Source organism: Petromyzon marinus, chromosome 46 (genome assembly GCF_048934315.1).
Source record: "Petromyzon marinus isolate PM22_M1 ecotype Great Lakes invasive population chromosome 46, UKy_Petmar_22M1.pri1.0, whole genome shotgun sequence".
Lineage (NCBI taxonomy): Eukaryota > Metazoa > Chordata > Hyperoartia > Petromyzontiformes > Petromyzontidae > Petromyzon > Petromyzon marinus.
Window position 1 is genome coordinate 12,913,968 of NC_133712.1, and position 20,175 is coordinate 12,934,142.

Below are 20,175 nucleotides of genomic sequence, written 5' to 3' on the forward strand. Positions count from 1 at the left end.
GTTGGCCACCACTGCTCTATGCTATCAATATCCTTATCACCTCTTTGTTCACCTCCCATCTATCTCTGCAATCAACAGCTCTTTACACTGATTTGCATTTGGGTGACATGGTGAAGTGATAACATGTGTCACAGCAAAAAAGTTCCAAGGTTCGACTCACGACTCAGCACATTTCAAATCTGGAAACCCTGGTTGAGACCATCCTACTACACTGAGAACCCAGGTTAATCAAGGGCAGTTTTAAAACAAATTAAATCCAGGATCTCAGCAGTGCTCAGCTCTGATCACCGAGTTACCAAGCCACCTCTAAAATGTGATTAACTTTTGCCTGTAACCTATTTGAGTAAAAATATTGGTGGCAGGGTGGTGCAGGGGTGTTATTTGTGACTGCAAAAAGGTCCCTAAGTTCGATTCCCGACTAGGGTGCGTTTGTGTGGATTTTGTATGTTCTCCCCATGTTCCGCATGGCTTTCCTCAAAGTTCTCTGGTTTCCTCCCAGAGTTAAGATCAATATAATTGGCATCAGCCAAACATCCCAATGCTGAAGAATTGGCTGCAAATTACTCACCTGAGATCACACAGCAGCATCACCCACTGGTGAAAAAAACGCCTGAAAAAGTATTGAGAAAGTGAATATTTCTTGGGTAAACACAAGTAATTTGTATATGCCAAATGGTGTACATGTACAGCCCTTTTAAAATATAGTTAAGGTTAAAGGTATCATCGCACTGTGCCCAATGTCCCAAATATCTTCTTTTCAGGACTCTTGAAAATGAGTCTTAAGACTCAGTGAGACTTTTCTGGATTACCGAATGACATTCTTACAGAAACAGGAATGTCGATCAAGGCAATAAGCTGAGACTGCTCCGGTGTTTAACTTTTAATCAAGGCATTATTTAAACATCGTCACAGTTGTCACTAAATCGCAGTGACAACAAAATCACAAACTTCAAAGGCGACGCAAAACCGGTACAAAACGACAAGCGTGTGTGTGCATGCATGTTGAAGTGCATCGGCTCCAGCTTCAGTACTGATCGGATGGGGGGGGTAGCCAATACAGCTGTCATGTGGGCCACCATAACAGTGGGTGCCACGGTGGTGAGATGTTAACTATCTTACCTGGTATACAGGAGGTCGTGGGTTTGATCCTGACCCTGACGCCTGTTTATTTGGAGTTTGCGCGTCTCTCTCCCTATGGTCATGTGGATTTTTCTCTGGGTCCTCCGGTTTTTCCCTCCACATTTAGAAACATGGCGTTTATAGTATTTGGCTACTATATATGTCCACATGATGAGCCACTACAATGAGCTGTCATTGTGGCCAGGTCGCTTCTGAAAAAGAGCTAGATGGCTCGGTGGGCCTTACCTGGTAAAATAAAAAGTCTTATCGTTTTTGATTCACCATCGTGAAGGAGGTATAACATTCTGTGCATGTGCTGTGCCTCCTGTGCATGTTCGTGTGTGCGTTAACTCGTGCACGTGCACGTGCTCGAGGTTGAGGGAGTGGACGCCGTCACGAGGGATGGCTGCGTTCCTCCTCCGCAGCCCTGGTGCCACTGAGTGGTGTCCCCGTTGTGCCCTCGATGCCCAACAGCCGCGTCTGCAGTTGCCCCGGCGCTGGCGGAACCTCAGGGATGCTCTGTGTGGGAGGGAAACCGCAACAGTGAACAACAGCAATGCGGTGGAAACCCCTCTTTATCCCTGTTGGGGTGGTACTATCGAAATATCCTCTTACCCACTCTTACATGGCAATTAACACCGGATATCCACACAGATACACTACGGGTAGCAGCGTCTCTTGGGGTCCTGTATTTCTGCACCCAACACACCACATCAAGTATACCTCCTTCGCTATGGTTGCGGCTACTGCGAGTCACCTTCTTGGGTTTAACCAGAGACCCGGAAAACACTCAGTGGGATTTTTTTTTACTAGGTAAGGCCCAATGAGTAATTTAGCTCTTTTTCAGAAGCGACCTGGTTATCACATATGATAGCTCAATGAAATGGCTTATAACGTGAACATTTTATATCCCCGAGCCGGACTCCTGAGAACGAAAGAAAAAAAGTCCACGTACCAGGTCTGGCCGGTAGTAGCGGTGAACCACCTCCGCTCCTGCCAGCATTGACAGGAGACTCGCGGTCAGCATCTTGAGATAGCGCGGCCACGTCACGCCCGCCGGCATTGTCAACAACCTCGCTCCGAAAGTCTCACGCACGGCCCAGTGCGAGCCGTCAGTTCTTTGCGCCCGTAGCTTCTACGCAAGCAGCGCAAGTCGGTTGTGGTGGCAGCGGCGGCAGCAACAACGGCGGGAAGGGGGGGAGGAGACGGAGTGACGTGTGGGGTGGTGACCGAGTCGATCGTCTGTTCGAGAAAGGCGAGACTCTTAGTTGGAACCGCTGGACTGCGAGGTCTCGGCGAGGCGCTGCTGGTAACGGCGCTCCGACTGCTTGCGTCTGTAGACGTCGTCTGAAAGAAACAGCGCGCCGTCGCGTGCGGTTAGTCGCACTCGATGGTGAGCATGCGGTGTCAGAGGTAAATAATGGGACGCCGGGGTCAAACGAAGGGTCAAACGAAGAGTCAAACGCGTGGCATGCGAGTCCCGATTCCAGTGTAGGCGCTGTTCAGGGCTACCAGGCCGTGGATACTAATCATGTGCAACCAACTCCAGTCTACCGGTCACCCGGAAAATATTTCAGTGAGAAATAATGAAGCCCTGCGTGGTACCCACAGAAGGTCTCTCTGCCGACTCTCATGTTAATCATGATCCACTCCATGGCACCGCCAATCACGAAGAACACGGGCAGGAACCGATAGACACCCAGCCTCTTCTCTCCGGGAACTTTACTGAGAATCCTCCCGAGAGCGCTGCTGAAGAACACCATCGCCCATTCGCCCGCTGCACCCCCTGACACATGGACAGACAGACATGTGGACACAGAGACACGCGGGCACAGACAGAAAGACACGTAGACACAGAGAGACACCTGGACACAGAGAAACACAAGGACATAGAGAGACACGCGAATACAGAGCGACACGTGAACACACACATGAGACAGAGATACGGACACAAAAAAAACACACGGACAGTGAGACACGTGGACAGAGACAGAGAGACACACGGACAGAGAAACACGTGGACACAGATACACGTGGACACAGAAACAAAGAGACACGTGGACAGAGAGACATGTACAGACGTTGTAAGCTGGGCTTCATTTCTCACTGAATATTTTCCATCTCGCTGGTGACTTACCAGCAGGCGGAAAGGTCTCCCTAAACCGTGTCAGCCACGGGGGATGTTTTAACCATACTTCACCACGCTGGTCAGTGCGGGTTGGTGAAGCCGGGGGAAGGGCAGCACGGGTTCGGATGTCATCCCACGCCACTGACGTTAGCCGTGACCGGGAATTTAACTTGGGTTGTTCGGTTCGTGGCACGTGCGCCGACCACTGCGCTACCGCTCCCTGCACCCTGATGCTCGCTGCACCACCCCACTCACGCATGCGTAATTACAGTCCACGACAGTAGAGTTGTAGTATTGTACTGTACGTGTATTAAATGTGGTCACGGGAGGGTTTTGGACAACTCCAGTCACAGTCGCGTAAAATTAGAAAAAAACGAAAGGTGGTGCCTGTCGACCTGACGCAACCTTCCACCAGACCCGGGCTGGTTTTGCAGCTTTGACACATCACTCGATGTCTTTGAAATAAGGGACTTTTACATGTCTGTGCTTACGTCCTGCGGGAGTTGTATATCTATCGCCACTCGCGCGTGGTTAAAGGTTGCATAAGGCAACGCAGTTTTGCCGCGTGCAGCGGTAAACAACGAAAACGCAACACATTTGACAACAGCGCTGCCCTAAAGATTTAAAATAAGGCGACGTTTCGGGAAATGCCCCTTCTGCATCGCACGAATTGTCAAATCCCGTGGGGTTTTTTGTTGTTGTTGTTGCGCAGACAGCGTCCCTTCGTCAAGAAGGGAGAGCTCTCTCGTAAACAACAGACGGTGGGGGGGGGGGAGCACCCCGGTCGGGCCGTACGGCACGAAAGAAGTTCAACGTACCGTGCGTGCATGCAATAGAGCGAGATTGCTCATTTTAACCCCCACACGCCTATCGCCGCAATGTCACGTCGACGCGGGTCACGACACGGCTCGTCATTATCGCCCTACATCGCATGCCACCCCGTTGCGAAAACCTGAACGTGCAGCGAAAAGTCGCGAGGGCTATTTAACTTGACGTGCGTTACACAACGAAGAGACGGATTTACCATTGTCGTCTTCAAGGCCGTAGCCATGGAGTCAACATTGGCGGGGGGGGACTACATCTATTTTATAACAATATATTGAGGGGGGGACATTTTGAGCATATTTGAATATTACAGCCTTAGTCGTTTTAAAGAAACATTAATACACCGCTGTACGCACCTCAGCCACGTTGAAAAATCTACTGAGGATGTCCCCAGCCGCTGCACGCGGTGTCCTTGCGTGAAGTCCTTTCCGCGTGAACCGCCGAGTCAGAATGCACCGCCGGCGATTGTCGGCCACTTCCTCAGCGCGGCGCGCTGACGATCAAGAGGGGAAGGCGGCGGGTGGCGGAGCGATGCATGAGGGCTCGACCATGCACCGCTCCACCACACATCCCCCCCCCGCCCCACGCTCTCTGCCGTAAAGCCTCCGAGTGTCTCTCTCTCCCATCCCCTCTCCCTCCTGGCCCGGGAGCTGTCGTAAAAGCGTGGGGGGGGAAGCCCGACGGTTTGAGAGAAATAAATAATCGTGCACGAAAATATGTCGACGTTCTCGTGTTTGGTTGCGACAAGTTATCGCGCGCGCTAAGTACTCCCACAGGAGACGTTGGAAAATAAAAAAGCGTTAAATTAATTGACGTAAAGAGTCGTAAAGCACACAAACAAGAGGTTGTGGCGGAGGGGGGGGGGTCTGGATGCCGTAAAGTACACCGACGATGGTAACGCGCATGCTCTGGATGTCGTGAAAAAGTGTCGTAAAAATCAATAACACGAAAACCAACCCACCCATCGTAGACCCATGATTTGGTGTTGATTCTGCGTTGGCAGTGGTGGCACAAGCGTAAACATTCCTCTATAAAACAGTTTTTTAATGTTTACGCGATCTAACCCAAAAAAACCTCTATTATGGGTGATATTGGTCGCGAAAGCCTACGTGTTAAAATAACATACCTGTACACCCCTTATCAGTGCCTACCTACCCTGTTACAAACAAATTGAGACCTTATTGGTCACCCCGTGCCCTTATGAATCTCAACGTTCCTCCTAATGGCTGTACGCCATGTGGGCTTGAAAACTCAATATCCCTGTTTACAAGAATACGGGTAAACGGTATGGGTTGACAGGTATGCATCAATAATAATAAAAACTCAAAACATATCGTTAATAACACTACGTGTGGCCTTACAATAGAAACATAATCGTCGACGTTTTGGGCAATGTCCCTTCATCGTACACAAATCACGTATTGAGTTTTTTGGTGTGAACTTTCGTAAAAGAGACAATGCGATAACCCCAGCTGCTGTAAAATGTCAACTGACCTCCTGCCGACACATTTACAGCTTTCCGTCACGTTGTTTTGTATTTATCTTCTGAGCGTTCTCATTTTCTTGGTAGTTATATACAATAATTTGGCCCTTATATATCATTAATGTACAATAATAACAATTTCATGCAATATAGCGACATTCATGCTAGTTGCATCCCACAACGCTGCACATGTAATTGTAAATAAGGGACAAATAATATTGTGTATAGAGCAGTAGCTCTTCATAATCAGGGTGCGAGATGCCCTTTGTTTCATCAAACCCGATGTATTTATTAACATTGTAATTTTCTTCTTTGGTTCTTTCGGTAAAGTCACGTAGAATGAGAATAAAATAATAAATTGATCAAATAAAATAACAATAAAAATTCTCACGACGTTTTGGCCACAACACAAGCGGCCTTCTTCAGGTGAAGGGACGAGACTGTCTGGAGGACAGCGCTGGAGCGAACACAGCCAAGCTCAGACCGCGACCTTTAAGCTGTGTGAGAAGAAACAAAGCGCCTTGACAAAGGAATTAGCATAGAATTTAGCATTGGAATAGCTGAGTACACCTGTGCATGTGTATGCTTTGACTTTAACATAGCCATTTCTGTGACCAGTCACAAGCTAATCACTTAGCTATTTCAATGCTAAATTCTATGCTAATTCCTTTGTTAAGGCGCTTTGTTTCTTCTCACACAGCTTAAAGGTCGCGGTCTGAGTGTGGCTTTGTTCGCTCCAGCGCTGTCCTACCAGACAGTCTCGTCCCTTCACCTGATGAAGGCCGCTTGTGTTGTGGCCGAAACATTGTGAGAATTTTAGTGTTATATTATTTTATCAATTTATTATTTTATTCTCATTCTACGTGACTTTACCGAAAGAACCAAAGAAGATGAATCCTTGCAGTCACGAAAGCTTTAAATCGAAATTTAACATTGTAATTTGTTTACGATTGAGAACCAAATGGGTGCAAGGCTGCGCATTAAAGGTTTAAGAACCACTGGTATAGGGAGCAACTATACCAAGCAAATGCAAACCCTCAGAAAAGAAAAATGAATGAACAAATCAAGAAACGGCACCAATCCAAAAGGCACAAACGACGAAAAAGTTATCACCACGGAGAAATTAGTCCATTAAAGTCTCAATATTCCAGAGCACAGTCCCAACATCTGACTCAAGCCGGGACACATTCGTAAGGATGGGCAGTGGTGGAGTGTCACAAAGTTACTACTCATTCAAGCCGATCGGCAAAATGTAAGTTCTTATTTATCAGCGTATTCCCGGATGAATAAAACGGGCCTTTATATCTGATTTGAATAATCTTCTTTCGTATGGATGCTGATGTAGATGCACAGCAACAACTACGATTTCACATTCAGGTTGTCAAGCCATGTAATCGCGTCAGGAGCAGCGGAGTTGTATCGCTGTGGTGTCTCTTTCGTATTTGTGGATCTGGGCATTGCACAGTCGCACACTACTGTGGAGGGATAGGGGGGAGGAGAGGGGAGGGGGGAGGAGAAGGGAGGGGGAGGAGAGGGGGGAGGGGAGAGGAGAGGGGGGAGGGGGGAGGGGGAGGAGAGGGGGGAGGAGAGGGGGGAGGAGAGGGGGAGTGGGGAGGAGAGGGGGGAGGAGAGGGGGAGTGGGGAGGAGAGGGGGGAGTGGGGAGGAGAGGGGAGGGGGGAGGAGAGGGGAGGGGGGAGGAGAGGGGAGGAGAGGTGAGGAGAGGTGAGGGGGGAGGAGAGGGGGGAGGGGAGGGGGAGAGGGGGGAGGAGAGGGGGGGGACTGCCGCAAATCGTCGTAAATTAGACCAACCGCCTGCCGTACAGCGTCGTAAAGTGCCGCAAACACCCCACCCCACCCCGCCGCTGCCCCGCACCTCCCGCTCCCATTGTCGATGCTGAGGCCCGCGCGCGTCGCGATCCCCCTCGCTCACCTCATCCACCCTTGCCGAGTGAACAACCCGCCCCCTGGTCGTCGTTCGTCCACTCTCAACCTCGTCGCGCCGCCTCTCTGCTTGCCCCCAGGGTGAGGGGGGGGCCTCGGAGCCGCCGCCGCCGCCGCCGCGCGGGCTCGGTGCGGGTTCGCTCCCAGGCACGGGCTGCTCCACACGCGCTGCGTGTTGGGGGTTTTTTTTCGCGCTTGTTTCGCGTGGCTCACGACGGCCGCGTTTGCCTTTCGTCGATTTAGGCGTAAATCGCACCGCGCGCTCTTTTGTGTTTCGGGTGCCAGGTTTGGGGGATTTGTTGGTGCGGTGGTGGTGGTGGTGTTTGGGCGCAGCGGTGAGAGCCTCTGCGTCTCGAACTCGACGACCGCCCACCCCCCACCCCCCGAGTTTGATTCCCGGCTGACGGCACCACATCAGTGGATTAAGAGTGATATCTGAACCTCTTCTAGCTCGTAACTTTCACTAAACCCGCCCTGACCGGCGTGGTGAAGTATGGTCAAACACTCCCCCCCCCCACCCCATCACTTGGGGAGGCCTTTATCCAGCAGTGGATTAAAGGGCTTGCGTCTCATTCGGGCTTTGTGTCTCATTCGGGTTTTGTATATGTTTTGAATTTGTATATGTTTTGAGTTTGTGTATGTTTTGAGTTTGTGGATGTTTTGAGTTTGTGTATGTTTTGAGTTTGTGTATGATTGAGTTTATGTATGATTGAGTTTGTGTATGTTTTGAGTTTGTGTATGTTTTGAGTTTATGGATGTTTTGAGTTTGTGGATGTTTTGAGTTTGTGTATGTTTTGAGTCGGGGGTGTCGGAGCGACGTCTGTGTGGTTCATGCTGTGGAGGAGCCGGGCACTGTTGTCGGTTCGTGCGCTGCGCTACGAACCGACAACAGTGGCGAATATCTTGAACCGGGCATGGGACCCTCTCCGCGGTCGACTCGGCCTTAAATCAGTACACGGTGCGATGTGTAAACATCGCCACTGGGGAGACAAAGGCGGCCGGGCGTCGTTCTTGGACACCCATCCCCTCGTGTGCCCTACCAGCCTTCATAAGAAGCCACTAGAGCTATGCATTTTTAAATCCTCTGGATTGGACGCTAATTTCTTTAGAACTGCGATTAGTTTGTTGTCTTTCCCCCGCACGTCCGATTAGCACGGTTGGCTACGTACGGTGCGAAAGAAGTTCAACGTACTTACATAATAGATGCTCGCGAACAGTGCTTGCCCCAAAAGTCTATTATTTTTGGCTTGGTATGCAAGGGAACCTTGTTCGCTCGAAACTGTCTCAGCATCCAAGCTGTCACAAACCGGGGACCTTAAAATCAACCAATGCATTGACATTATATCAAATGGGATTCCAAAGATTGAACAGCAACAACTGAGATGGCACGAAGTAAAGTCACAGAATGCAGATAAAATAGGAGTGAGCAGAACTAATCACAACAACGCCAATTGGGGAAAAGGCACACAAATAAATGGTGAAAGTACGAAGAGGAAATGATTGAAACACTTCACAAACAGAAAGTGGGCAAAGTGGAGCAAAACATATAATCAAAAGTCATGCAGAGCAAGTTCGCTGAACAAATACGAAATAATTGTAGAGAAAACGCAACACGTGTATATTTAGGACATGTTGAAGGCGGATGGGGATTCAATTATGAGATAGAAGGAAGCGAGAGCAGGATAGAGTCCTTGTGTATATGGTAATTACATTTGATGAGTACCAGGGTGCCTGAAGAAAAACGTTTTAAACCATATTGATTGGGACAACATCATAAAAACCCCATAAGGATCCATAATTGAAAAGTGTTCAAAGAAGGATATTTACAGAGACAGAATTAAACTGAGAGACAGAGAAACACATGGATGGTGGGGCTTAATGTATCGATGAATATTTTCCAGGTCGATTTTTATCTGGAATAGGTGGCACGTCACTAGCAAGAGGTATTCTCGATATGGTGTGCCGTGTGTGTAAATATGTATGGGTCACTCAGCCACACAGAACTAGTAATATGACAATGATGTTTGTCCTGACAGAAATGAGAGTGATTGGAATGATGGCACAGTAGTGATGCTTACGATGACGATACTGATAATAATGATCGTGATGTTAGTGATGACGATAGCCAATGATGATAATAATTTTGGTAATGTTAATGATAATTATTGTAATTATAGTGATTACAATGATGATGACAATAATATTGGGCAGCAATGATAGTAATGATGATGACGTTGTTGATGGCAATGGTCATAGTGATGATGATGGGAATGATGATGTTGATGGCAATGATGATAGTGATAATGGCAATGATGATGCAATAAAGATGATGTGATGATAATGGCAATAATGATGATGTGATGATCACGATGATGCGATGATGATGGGCATGATGATAGTAATGATGGCAGTGATGGTAGTGATGACGATGTTGCCTCATTGCACAGGGCACCACTCTCACCATGGGAGTGAAGCGACGGCGCACGGCCTCGCCTTCCAGCAGCGCCAGCGGGGGGGATGCCGAAGAGCCCCCCCCCCCAACTGCTGCCGCTGCGGTGCCCCCCCGCAAGCGGCGCCGGCCACACACGCAAGCAGTGGATCCTGTACGCACCCCCCCCCCCAACCACCACCGCCCGGGCCCCCCCTGTCTTGGATTTTTACTCGTGCGATACAAAGCATACATTTGTTGGAAAACCGTTAGCGTATATGGGGTGGGTGCACCCAGGTTCCTACCGTCAGGTTTGAGTTTATACTGGTAGGAAACGTAGTGGACTGGAAGCCCATCCGGGATTAATTCTCACAGGAGGCAGGGGATTAATTGTGTATGTCTGTGGATGTCTGTCCACGTGTATCCGGACATTTGGATATAAAAAATGGGAGGGGTGGGGCTGGGTGGAGAGGGGAGGTTAGGCAGGGGCTGGGTGGGGAGGGACTGGGTAGGATGGGGAGGGGCTGGGTGGGGAGGGTGGGGCTGGGTGGGGAGTGGGAGGGGGTAGGGTGGGGTGTGGCTGGGTGGGGAGGGGCTGGTCACCCCGTGGTGCCCTTATAAAACTCAACTTTAACCTACTCACGCCGGCTTGTGCCCCCTCTGCAGGAATGTGTTTTGATTTGTTACACAGATGGTTTTTGAAAATCTAGATTTAAATTTCGTTTATTTAGAACTGCTCTTTGTGTTTAGTTTGTTGTCCTTCCCTGCACTTCCGATTAGCACGGTCGGCTATGTGTGGTGCGAAAGAAGTTCAACATACATGCGTACATGGTCCCGTGTAGCCAGTTGCCCGGCTATTTTACTAATTAGATCCGTGGTGCTGTGTGAGCACAGCAGCAACAACAAAAGACAAAACTGACTGCACCCGATAGATTTCAGTGTAATGCAGCCAGGCTGATCAACGTTTCAGCACTTACTGATTTACCCCAGTCGCCTCCTTTGTCGCTATTACCATGATCACTTCCCATTAACTTTACTCCATGATTTATTCAGAATCAGAAAGGGTTTTATTCGCCATGAAAGTTCACACCAACACGGAATTTACTTTGGCAGGATGGTGCATACATTCAACATAAGGAATCTAAAATCTTAAATAAGTTTTATTCACCTGTGTTAAGGATTCGGGTCTACCAGACTGACTGTGTTTCAGTCATACTGGGTTCAATCATATTTCCTTCCTTGTGCTTATTGCCCCACTTTAGCCCTACACTCCCATTCTGCCCTCTCTCCCTCGTCCTCCACGCTCTCCTTCCTTACACTCTCTACCCTGCCTTGCCTCCGGTCCTTCCCCTTGCAGCTGGGCGTGTGCCATGAGTTGTACAATACTCTGCGGGACACGCGGGATGGACACAGTCGGCTGCTGTGTGAATTCTTCATCCGCGTGCCCAAGCGCAGGTAAGGCCGTATAATTGGCAGCGCTCGCACAAGGCGCGAAGGAAGCCGTTGTTCCGTAGGCTGCAATGAGGCAACAGCGGCTCTGCGGAGGAAGGTGCGTCTCCACCCCTCTGATTAGCACGGTTGGCTATGTATGATGCAAAAGAAGTTCAACATACATACGTCACGGGGGTGGAGGTGGCATTGACTGGTATTTTACTCTGTTATAAGGCAGCTATTTGGTTCACGGGAATTGTGGCATCGCAAGACTTAGTGATGGCAACTATTTGGGGAGCCATTCGTCTAACAGTGACTTGTTCATGGCTGGTAATGATGCTATTAATGGTGTTATAACGCAGTATTAATGGCAAGGTGTTTGAATTTAGTTTTTGTGACGAAATAGACGATGCAAATGAGATGACGTCAAGTGACACGTGATGCCGCAGGATGACTTTTCACGTCATGACAGCATCACTTCGAAATGCTTCTTCCCAGGAACCTCCCCGACTACTATGACGTGGTTTCTCAGCCCATGGACCTGCTGAAGATTCAGCAGAAGTTGAAGACGGAGGAGTACAACAGTGTGGACCAGCTTACCACCGACATCCAGCTCATGGTCAACAACACCAAGGCCTATTACAAGGTACGTGCCGATCGCTCGCACAAATGCTTTTAAAATGTTCTCCAACTAAGCATCTCTGTCTTGCCAGTAAGAAAGAGGGACTACAAAGTTAAATATACAAAACTTTAAAATAAAGTTACCTTGTTATTGCCCAAAACTTGGAGACAAAAGCGGCGCTAATAGTTTACGCGTTGCCTGTCAAGGCGATGACGTCATTACAACTAACGTCACCTCACCGTGTGGCTCAGAATGAAACGTTATTGAATCCCTCCGGGGACGAACGCATGTTGGAAAACGTTTCAGAACTCGTGCGTGTGCACGCGCGCGATTCTTCCTTGCTCACTTGTATTTTTGTTTTCCGTTTCCACCAGGAGGGCACGGTGGAACACCGCGACGCGTGCCGCCTCTGGGAGCTCTACGTCTCCAAGCGCAATGAGCTCATCCACCCGCCCTTGGACGTCGCCACCGCCACCAGTGCCGCCGCCGCTTCCGCCGCCGCTGTCGCAGCTGCGACGACCGCCAAAGAGGAGGAGGTGGAGGAGGAAGAGGAGGTGGACGAAGCGGAGGAGGAAGAGGAGGAGGAAGCGGGGGAGGAAGTGGAGGAGGAGGAAGAGGAAGACGCGGAAGAGGAAGAAGCGGAGGCCGAGCCTGAGGCTGAGGCGGAGGATCTTGAGCAGGAGCAGGGTCAGGAGAGCGGAGCGGGCACCACGGAGGACGACGAGATGCATGGGAAGCCGGTGGGCACCTTTGCTTTCACGGCGGTCTCGTGGCCATATGCGCGAGGGGTCACAATGCACGACGAGATGCAAGAGCTTGTCTGCTTGATTGTGTGTGTGTGTACGTGCTTGTGCGGGTTCGTATGTGGGGACTGGCCTCCCACCCCCTCGGGTGCCGTGTCGGCCTTCATAGCTGCTGCTACTCGCTAACAACACTTTCCCCAACGGTCTGTTAAAGGCTATATGGGAGATCCTTGTGTCGGTCCCTATGTGCAGGGAGCAGTAGTGTGGTGGTTAGCGCACTTCACAACGAACCTGCTGACCTGAGTTACGATTCCCACTCCCTGCCAAGACCGGTGATGAATATCTGAAACTGCTCTGGGCCTCTCATAGGTCGACTCTGCCTCACATGAGCACCTGTGTAAATTGTAAAATTCACCATTGGGTAGACAAAGAATGTGGTGCTGGCCACCCACCCCCTTCCGTGCAGTGCCCGCCTTCAAATGTGCTCGCTAGCATCACTTATCCCACGAGTATGTTAAGGCTATACGATTGATTCTTGTTGCGTGTATATCTATGCTTATGTGTACATGCATTCACAGCGTGTGCGGGGCCTAAAGGAGCACCTGGAACAGCTGTTTGAGACAGTGGCGACGTACAGCGACCCATCCGGACGCCTCATCAGCGAGCTCTTTCAGAAGCTTCCGTCACGCACGGTCAGCACTGCCTCCTTCTCACAGCAGCGAGGTCGCCTCAGTTCAACCGTAGCACGAGTTATCTTAAACCCTAGCCCACTCATCCCAACACTAAAGCCTAGCTTAGCCCTACTCCTAACCCTGACTCTAACCCTTCCTGTCCTGAGACCTTCACCTCGTGCTCACTATAACAATAGATTTAGCCCTTACTTTACTCAGACTCCTGATGTAAAATTTATGTTGAACTTATTTCGCGCTGTACGTAGCCAACCGTGCTAATCAGAGGCACAGTGGAAGGACGACAAACTAAACGAAAATATAATTTCTAAAGATATTCGTTTTCAATCTAGATTTGAAAAGTACATAGCTTCAGTAACGCTCGAGCCTTACTCACAGTAAGCCTAACTTCTAGCCCCACTCAATTCCCTGCCTACAACGGGTGCCTGGCCAGCGTGGGTGAAGTATTTATCGAACAACCCACGTCGCCCTCACGGCATGGGGAGACCCTCGTCCAGCAGGTGGATGATTGTTTTGCGTGCGGATCCGTGTCGCATGCGTCCAACATTGAATAACCTCTCATTTTCCTTCCAGCACTACCCCGACTACTACGACGTCATCAAGGATCCCATTGACCTGAAGACGATCGCTCAGAGGATCCAGGTGAGTGAATCTTGGGCATTGTATGTTGAAATTATTTCGCAGCGTACATAGCCAACCGTGCATTAATGGTGAGCGCAAGTTAACAGTGTTCGCAGGCCAAAAAACAGCTCTTATAAGGTACGTGTGCACTACGCCCTATTAGGTGCTCGCTAACAGCACTTGGCTACATGGGAGATCTTTGTCTTTGATCACCCATCAGACCGGCTTCTACAAGAGCATAACGGAGATGGCTCGCGACGTGGAGACTCTGGTGAAAAACGCACGCAACTACAACGAGCCAGGATCTCAGGTCTTCAAGGTGAGACCTGCCAACATCTGCGTGCCAGCTTCTGTTCACCACCCGTTCACCATCATCCGCTTGCAATCACCTGCTTGCCATCTCCCGCTCCCCCTCACCTGCTCACTCTCACCTGGTGGATTGTGAGATCTCGAACCAACAGTGGTTTATTAACGGAGCCATCTGTTGGCCATAGTTTAGAACATTTGCCCGGCTTCACCCGGGACCGTTGAGCGTTCATCGAGGGGCAGTGCACGGTGGGGTCACCCGCACGCCGCGCGACCATGAGCATCGTTCTCACCGCCACCCGCGAGAGACACATCTTGTTGTCGTTTTGTGATGGCAGGATGCGCACACGATCAAGAAGATCTTCAACCAGAAGAAGACAGAACTGGAGCACTCACTGGAGCCCGTGAAGACCAGCCTGAGGATAAGGTGGGCGAGCGTGGTGTGCACCGGTGCTGCGGCTGGTGGGGATATTTAGGAGTGCAGTGATTGTGTGCGTGCGCGAGTGAGCGAGTGGGCGCGTGTGCAGGAAGCGGTAGCGTTGCAGTTATCGCAATGTGCTACGAACCTGCCAGTCTGAGTTCTATTCCCGCTCATGGGCAACACCGGTGGTGACTCTGAGCTGTTCCTGGGCGTGGTGCTGGAAACATCACTCCCTGATATACGTGCGCCGTGCCGCCCTTCATAGTTGCTTGCTAACAGCACTCGCCCCAATAGTCCAGTAAGGATATACGGGGGATCTTTGTCTTTTGTACGCCCGTGGATTCGTCTGTGGCAGGAACCGGCGCTCGGCGCAGGGCGACCGCCTGTCGGCTATCACCATGACGCTGCAGTACGGCTCCGAGAGCGAGGACGAGGAGCAGCAGCAACCGCTAAACGGTTCGGTCGTTCATTCGTTAATTCATTCATTTTTAACGAGAACTAAGGTTGAAAGCGTGAATGCATTCATTCTGTCCGCTTCTCTGGATGTCTGTAATGGGGATGGGGAGGCCCCGATAACTTTAGTAACGATGATCCAATATTAGTAATACTAAATTGTTTAAAGTTGTGTTGCTCTTAGGAACTTACCCGAAAGGAAACCGGCCAACTTGATCAAGTTTAGAGTATTTGGCTATGATACGTTGACAAGCCACTTCATTGATCTATCATTTGTGGCCAGGTTTCTTCTGAAAAATAGCTGTACAGCTCAGTGGGCTTTACCTGGTAAAATAAAAAAAATTGTATAGTTTAGTTTAATGGGGTCGCACAAAAAACCAGAACAACAAAATATCTGGGTTGCTGGTCAACGTGATGACATCGTAACGTGTGCCGTCGCGAGATGATGTCATGCCATATGCACACCGTGTGACGTCACGTTTGTGCGGCTCGGTCCCAAATGGAATAATTGCTCATTCATTCATTGTTTCTTTTGGAGTTCAATCATCGTGACGGTATAATGCCAATCTGTAACGATAACAACCCTCCACTCCCTGACAGCCAATCCAATCAAGTTGTCTAATGCCATGCGCAAAAGTCCCAATTGATTTGGTTTTTAAGCAAAACTGGAAGGGGAGGAAATATTGAAAATCAAGCAATATTTTTGACATTTTTTTATTAGACGTTTTGCTGGAGGTTGCATTCCTCATCGTAAGGTGTGGTTGAGGGTTACGTAAAAAATTGGCTTTACACCTACGCGACCTAACCAAAAGAAACCAATTACAAATCATTACGTCGGTCGTGAAATCCTGCGTATGCAATTATCGCTGATTGAACGCATCGGAGGATAAACGTCTGTTGGAAAGTGTTGCACGCAGATGCCGTGCGTGTGCACGATTCGTTGTCTCCGATGCGTATACTTAACAGCTGTACTTCTACAGCCTTGCCGTGGTGTGTGGATCTTGCGCAATTCACACTGCGCTGTGGCTTTTTATAGAGAGCCTCAACGCCACCGTCCGACGGTCGAGACTAACGGCGGAGTGGCAGCCAAAGGAGGGAACGCGCCCCAGAGGACGTCCGCCGCGGAGACGGAGCGATGAGATCAGCTCGTGCGCAGGTACTGCATTGTGACACGATGCAAGTTGGTGATGGCTTGGTTGAGGGGCGGGGGGATTAGGAGTCCTTTATCCAGCAGTGGATAGATGATGGTCACGGCGAATGGTCAATACGCCACCGTGTCTCAAGACCGGATAAATGTGGGACCCTCCCACATGCCAAACGCGTTCGAGGGTCCCAGGATAGGTTCACAAATATGCCAAAGGTGCATATTTGTGAACCTATCCTGGCACAAGCATCATCTTGTTGATGTTAATCCTATTATTCTTATGAATGTATTATTATTATTAGGCTTTTGTTTACCTCAGATATCCTCACTTGGTCTGAAGACTATTTTCAGGAGGGTCTTGGCAAGTAAGAACGGCGCGAATGCCGAATCTTCAAATAATTTGATTGCTTTGTCTGCCGCGAGAACGCCGGCGGATACCAAAATGTACTCGCGATTCGATTTGTTTCCCACCAAGGCGACGACAGCATGCAGTACGAGGACGCGCCGAACTCCGACGAGGATGACGACCACGATGGCGGCGGCAGCAGCGTTGGCGGCGCCGCCGGGGGGGGCACGACCGCCGTGAGTCCCGGCGGGAGCTCTGAGTCCGGCGGGAGCCTCCTGCAGCGGCTGCTCGACTCCGTGCAGAACGCGCGCGGCGCCCAGGGTCAGCTGCTTGCCGACCCCTTCCTGCGGCTGCCCTCCCGCAAGGAGTACCCCGAGTACTACGTGCTCATCAAGCAGCCCATCGCGCTGCTGCACATCAGGTGGGCATGTGTGGGTGGTGGATGGGTGGTCTGGCTGCAGGGTGCTCTGGCTAGAGGGTGGTATGGCTGGAGGGTGGTATGGCTGGAAGGGTGGTCTGGGTGGAGGGTGATACAGCTGCAGGGTGGTATGGCTGCAGGGTGGTATGGCTGGAGGAATGTACAGGCAGGGGTTTTGCTTAAGTTTTGCGATCATAAAATGCTAACTGCACCTGACGCATGCTTTTAATTCATGCTTTCGATTGAAGTGTAGGAGAGTGCGTGGAGGGGAGTTTCTTGAGGATAATGGATAGAGGTAGGAGAGTACATGGAGGGGAGTCGAGTGGCAGGAGGCAGAGGAGCTTGAAGAAGGCGAGTGCAGTCTTGAATGAAGACAATAAATAATCGGTTCTTAAATCAAACCGCGAACACTGATGCTGACAATTCATAGTTTCCAGAATCGATGGAATCACCGTTCCGTGTGTATAAAACCAGCCGGGAAGTGCTGCTGCTGCTGCCCCCTCTGCCGCTTCTTGATGTCGTGTCTCTCGTGCTTGTCGGCGGTGGCAGGAGCAAGCTGCGCGCAGGCGAGTATACGAGCGCCGACCAACTGGATTCCGATCTCACGCTCATGTTCGAAAACGCCAAGCGCTTCAACATGCCGACGTCCTCCATTTACAAGCGCGCCGTCAAGCTCCAGCACCTGCTGCAGGTCGGCCCCGCTGCCACACGCTCCTCCGAAGCTTTCCTGGCCGCTGCCCGCCTGCTGCTGCCCTTTTTTTCTGTCTCTTCTGTCTGTCTTCTGCTGCCCTTTGTCTGATGTCTCCCCACTGTCTGCCTACTCCATCACCGCTCCTCTGTCTCCATGGTGGTTTGTGTGGTGTTTGAAGTTAATTTGTGTGGTGGTCAAAGGTGGTTTGTTTGACCTTATATGGTGGTGGTGGTGGTGTATATCATCGTCATGGCTGAGGCGGTGGTTTGTGTGGTGTTCAAAGGTGGGTTTGTATGATTGTGGTGGTGGTGTGGGTAGTGGAATATGTCACCATTGTTGACACGGTGGTTTGTGTAGTGATTGGAGGTGGTTTGTGTGGGGTGGTGGTGGTGGTTTATATCACTGTGGTGGTTGACGCGGTGGTCTGTGACTTTGACGTGTGCGGCGCAGATTAAGAAGCGCTTGCTGCTGCGCTCTGCGGACATTTCGCGGGACTTGGGCGACGACCCGGAGAGCAGCACGGCCTCCACGCCCGACACCGCCAGCGGCAAGCGCAAGAGGTGGCGCCCAACCCTCGTGCACCCGCACGCGCACTCCCATTCCGCGCACGGTGACGGCCTTGGCTGGCACGGTGCTGGTTTGATGCAGATGCAGGCACTGTTGCGCCCGTGGTCCTGTGCCATGGAGGCCATAGTTAGGCCTCCACAATCGCTTCTCGACCCAGACCGCACTCTTGGCTCCATAAAGAAACAGTGGGAATATTTATTTTATCGAGAGAGAGGTGGTCAATCATTGGTCTAAATCACTTCCCTCTTTTTCCACTGGACAACCGAGCCACGCCGGGGTCGTGCCGAGCCAGCCTGACGCAGATCACGAGGCGCCAGGTTATTTTTCCACTGCCGCACCTAAGCAGTGACGTGGACGATGCTTGCTCTCTTGCTGAGAGCGAAGGGGGTCGGACATAAGCTATGCTACAAGGCTGATTGCTTCACCTCTCCGTTCATGTATATATCCATTTATTATTTGTGGTTGTTATTTAATTGCGTAAAAGACTTTGTAACATCGCCCCCAACTGGCGGACATATGACCAATTGCAGGTCGATGCTGCTTACACCTTGTGCCGCATAGGGACAGCTGCCATGAGGTATCTTCTTGGTTAGACCGCAACAGGGCCATTGGAACGGTCGAGATGAGGTGTGACCTAAGTGCAATTTGAGTTGCCGAATATTTGAAACAAGCGCCCTCTCGAGGACATGTTTGAAAAAGAGCTTTATAGTGCATTTGATTCCGCCAGTAAAAATATTCTGATTCTGAATAAATGTAAAAACCTTAAACCCCTTTGCTCGCTCGCTCGTATGTTCCGACTCGCAGGATAATAAGCCGCATCCTGCTCACGGGCTCCTCGGGCAAGAAAGTGTACAAGACGCACAAGCGGCGAGACGCCGACTCGGCGCTTAAGCGTCGGCTGCGGGCCCTGTACGCGGCCGCGATGGAGGCGCGCGACCCCGCGTCGGGGCGCCGCCTCGTCGACCTGTTCATGGTGCGGCCGTCGCGCAAGGACTACCCCGACTACTACAAGATCATCCTGGAGCCCATCGACATGCGCAACATCGAGCAGAACATCCGTGCCGACAAGTACACCAGCCAGGAGGCGCTCATGGACGACTTCCAGCTCATGTTCCGCAACGCGCGGCATTACAACGAGGAGGGGTCGCAGGTGTACAACGACGCCGTGACGCTGGAGGGGCTGATCCGCGAGAAGCTCAAGGAGATGGGGCCCCTGACGGAGGAGGACGAGTCCCCCTCGCCCAAACTCAAGCTCGGTGAGGAGTCGAGTCCCCGCGTCTCCCTCGCTTGCACGCGCGAGCCACGGGGGCTCACCTAATACCAGTCCCACACAACAACAACAACAACACAGCAGCAGCTGCCGTTCACCACTGTAGCGCTCGTACCAGGCTTAGGGGCACTTTGAGGCCACTTGCAGTGTCAAAATCTCGCTGACTAGAAGTCACGGGACAGACTCTTGGATTGACTGACTGAGATGGCTGGCAGATGTGCCACCTGTGCTGTCTACTGTGCCACCTCGCTGTGTTTTAGCCGCCCGGCGCTCCACTTATTGTTTAGGTGGCAAGATGTTAACTACCTCGCCTATTCGTGGGTTCGATCCCTATCCTAATTCCTGTATATTTGGAGTTTGCATTTTCTTCCTGTGGTGGTGTGGATTTTTGTCCAGGTCCTCCAGTTTTTCCATGCATTTACAGTAATTGGCTGCTATAAATTTGCACGTGATAAGCCACTTTGATGAGCTATAATTTGTGGGCAGGTTGCTCCTGAAAAAGAGCTATATAGCTCAGTGGGCTTTACC

The 20,175-nt window shown here is 50.7% G+C and overlaps 3 protein-coding genes across 8 annotated transcripts in view; 1 reads left to right on the forward strand and 2 right to left on the reverse strand.

Annotated features, from left to right (window-relative positions):
• Window positions 1-1,376: 1,376 nt before the first annotated feature.
• On the reverse strand, window positions 1,377-2,240 carry UQCC6 (ubiquinol-cytochrome c reductase complex assembly factor 6). The gene is made up of 2 exons (XM_032971668.2): window positions 2,075-2,240; window positions 1,377-1,638 (listed from the first exon to the last, which is right to left on the reverse strand). Exons 1-2 carry the CDS (start codon window positions 2,180-2,182, stop codon window positions 1,513-1,515), a joined length of 234 nt encoding a protein of 77 aa, XP_032827559.1. The 5' UTR covers window positions 2,183-2,240; the 3' UTR covers window positions 1,377-1,512.
• Window positions 2,241-2,313: 73 nt separating this feature from the next.
• On the reverse strand, window positions 2,314-4,544 carry UQCC5 (ubiquinol-cytochrome c reductase complex assembly factor 5). Of its 2 annotated transcripts, none has more exons than XM_032971666.2 (3): window positions 4,429-4,544; window positions 2,729-2,905; window positions 2,314-2,466 (listed from the first exon to the last, which is right to left on the reverse strand). In XM_032971666.2, the coding sequence occupies exons 2-3, from the start codon at window positions 2,880-2,882 to the stop codon at window positions 2,384-2,386; spliced, it is 237 nt and encodes a 78-aa protein (XP_032827557.1). In that variant the 5' UTR covers window positions 2,883-2,905; window positions 4,429-4,544; the 3' UTR covers window positions 2,314-2,383. The 2 variants fall into 2 exon arrangements, with proteins under 2 accessions (XP_032827557.1, XP_032827558.1); XM_032971667.2 differs by lacking the exon at window positions 4,429-4,544 and adding an exon at window positions 4,272-4,350.
• Window positions 4,545-7,389: 2,845 nt separating this feature from the next.
• Window positions 7,390-20,175, forward strand: part of PBRM1 (polybromo 1) — a 32,749-nt gene continuing 19,963 nt past the window's right edge. For 4 of the 5 annotated variants that reach the window (XM_032971497.2, XM_032971495.2, XM_032971498.2 and 1 more), the window contains exons 1-15: window positions 7,390-7,578; window positions 9,945-10,100; window positions 11,283-11,380; window positions 11,855-12,002; window positions 12,353-12,718; window positions 13,300-13,413; window positions 13,984-14,052; window positions 14,252-14,350; window positions 14,676-14,764; window positions 15,114-15,214; window positions 16,248-16,367; window positions 16,831-17,122; window positions 17,669-17,810; window positions 18,261-18,370; window positions 19,182-19,633. In XM_032971497.2, coding sequence (XP_032827388.1) covers window positions 9,960-10,100; window positions 11,283-11,380; window positions 11,855-12,002; window positions 12,353-12,718; window positions 13,300-13,413; window positions 13,984-14,052; window positions 14,252-14,350; window positions 14,676-14,764; window positions 15,114-15,214; window positions 16,248-16,367; window positions 16,831-17,122; window positions 17,669-17,810; window positions 18,261-18,370; window positions 19,182-19,633 — 2,341 coding nt within the window. In that variant the 5' untranslated portion in view covers window positions 7,390-7,578; window positions 9,945-9,959. The remainder of the gene's footprint in view (window positions 7,579-9,944; window positions 10,101-11,282; window positions 11,381-11,854; window positions 12,003-12,352; window positions 12,719-13,299; window positions 13,414-13,983; window positions 14,053-14,251; window positions 14,351-14,675; window positions 14,765-15,113; window positions 15,215-16,247; window positions 16,368-16,830; window positions 17,123-17,668; window positions 17,811-18,260; window positions 18,371-19,181; window positions 19,634-20,175) is intronic. The other variant, XM_032971494.2, reaches the window with a different exon arrangement.

What these genes read in the sequence shown, in the direction of transcription:
- UQCC6 (XM_032971668.2), bottom strand. Translation starts at nt 2,182, where the DNA reads ATGCCGGCGGGCGTGACGTGGCCGCGCTATCTCAAGATGCTGACCGCG. An exon ending in GCTACTACCGGCCAGACCTG is followed by an intron (nt 1,639 to 2,074) that starts GTACGTGGACTT and finishes CCTCCCACACAG; the next exon opens with AGCATCCCTGAGGTTCCGCC.
- UQCC5 (XM_032971666.2), bottom strand. Translation starts at nt 2,882, where the DNA reads ATGGTGTTCTTCAGCAGCGCTCTCGGGAGGATTCTCAGTAAAGTTCCC. An exon ending in AGTCGGCAGAGAGACCTTCT is followed by an intron (nt 2,467 to 2,728) that starts GTGGGTACCACG and finishes TGTTTCTTTCAG; the next exon opens with ACGACGTCTACAGACGCAAG.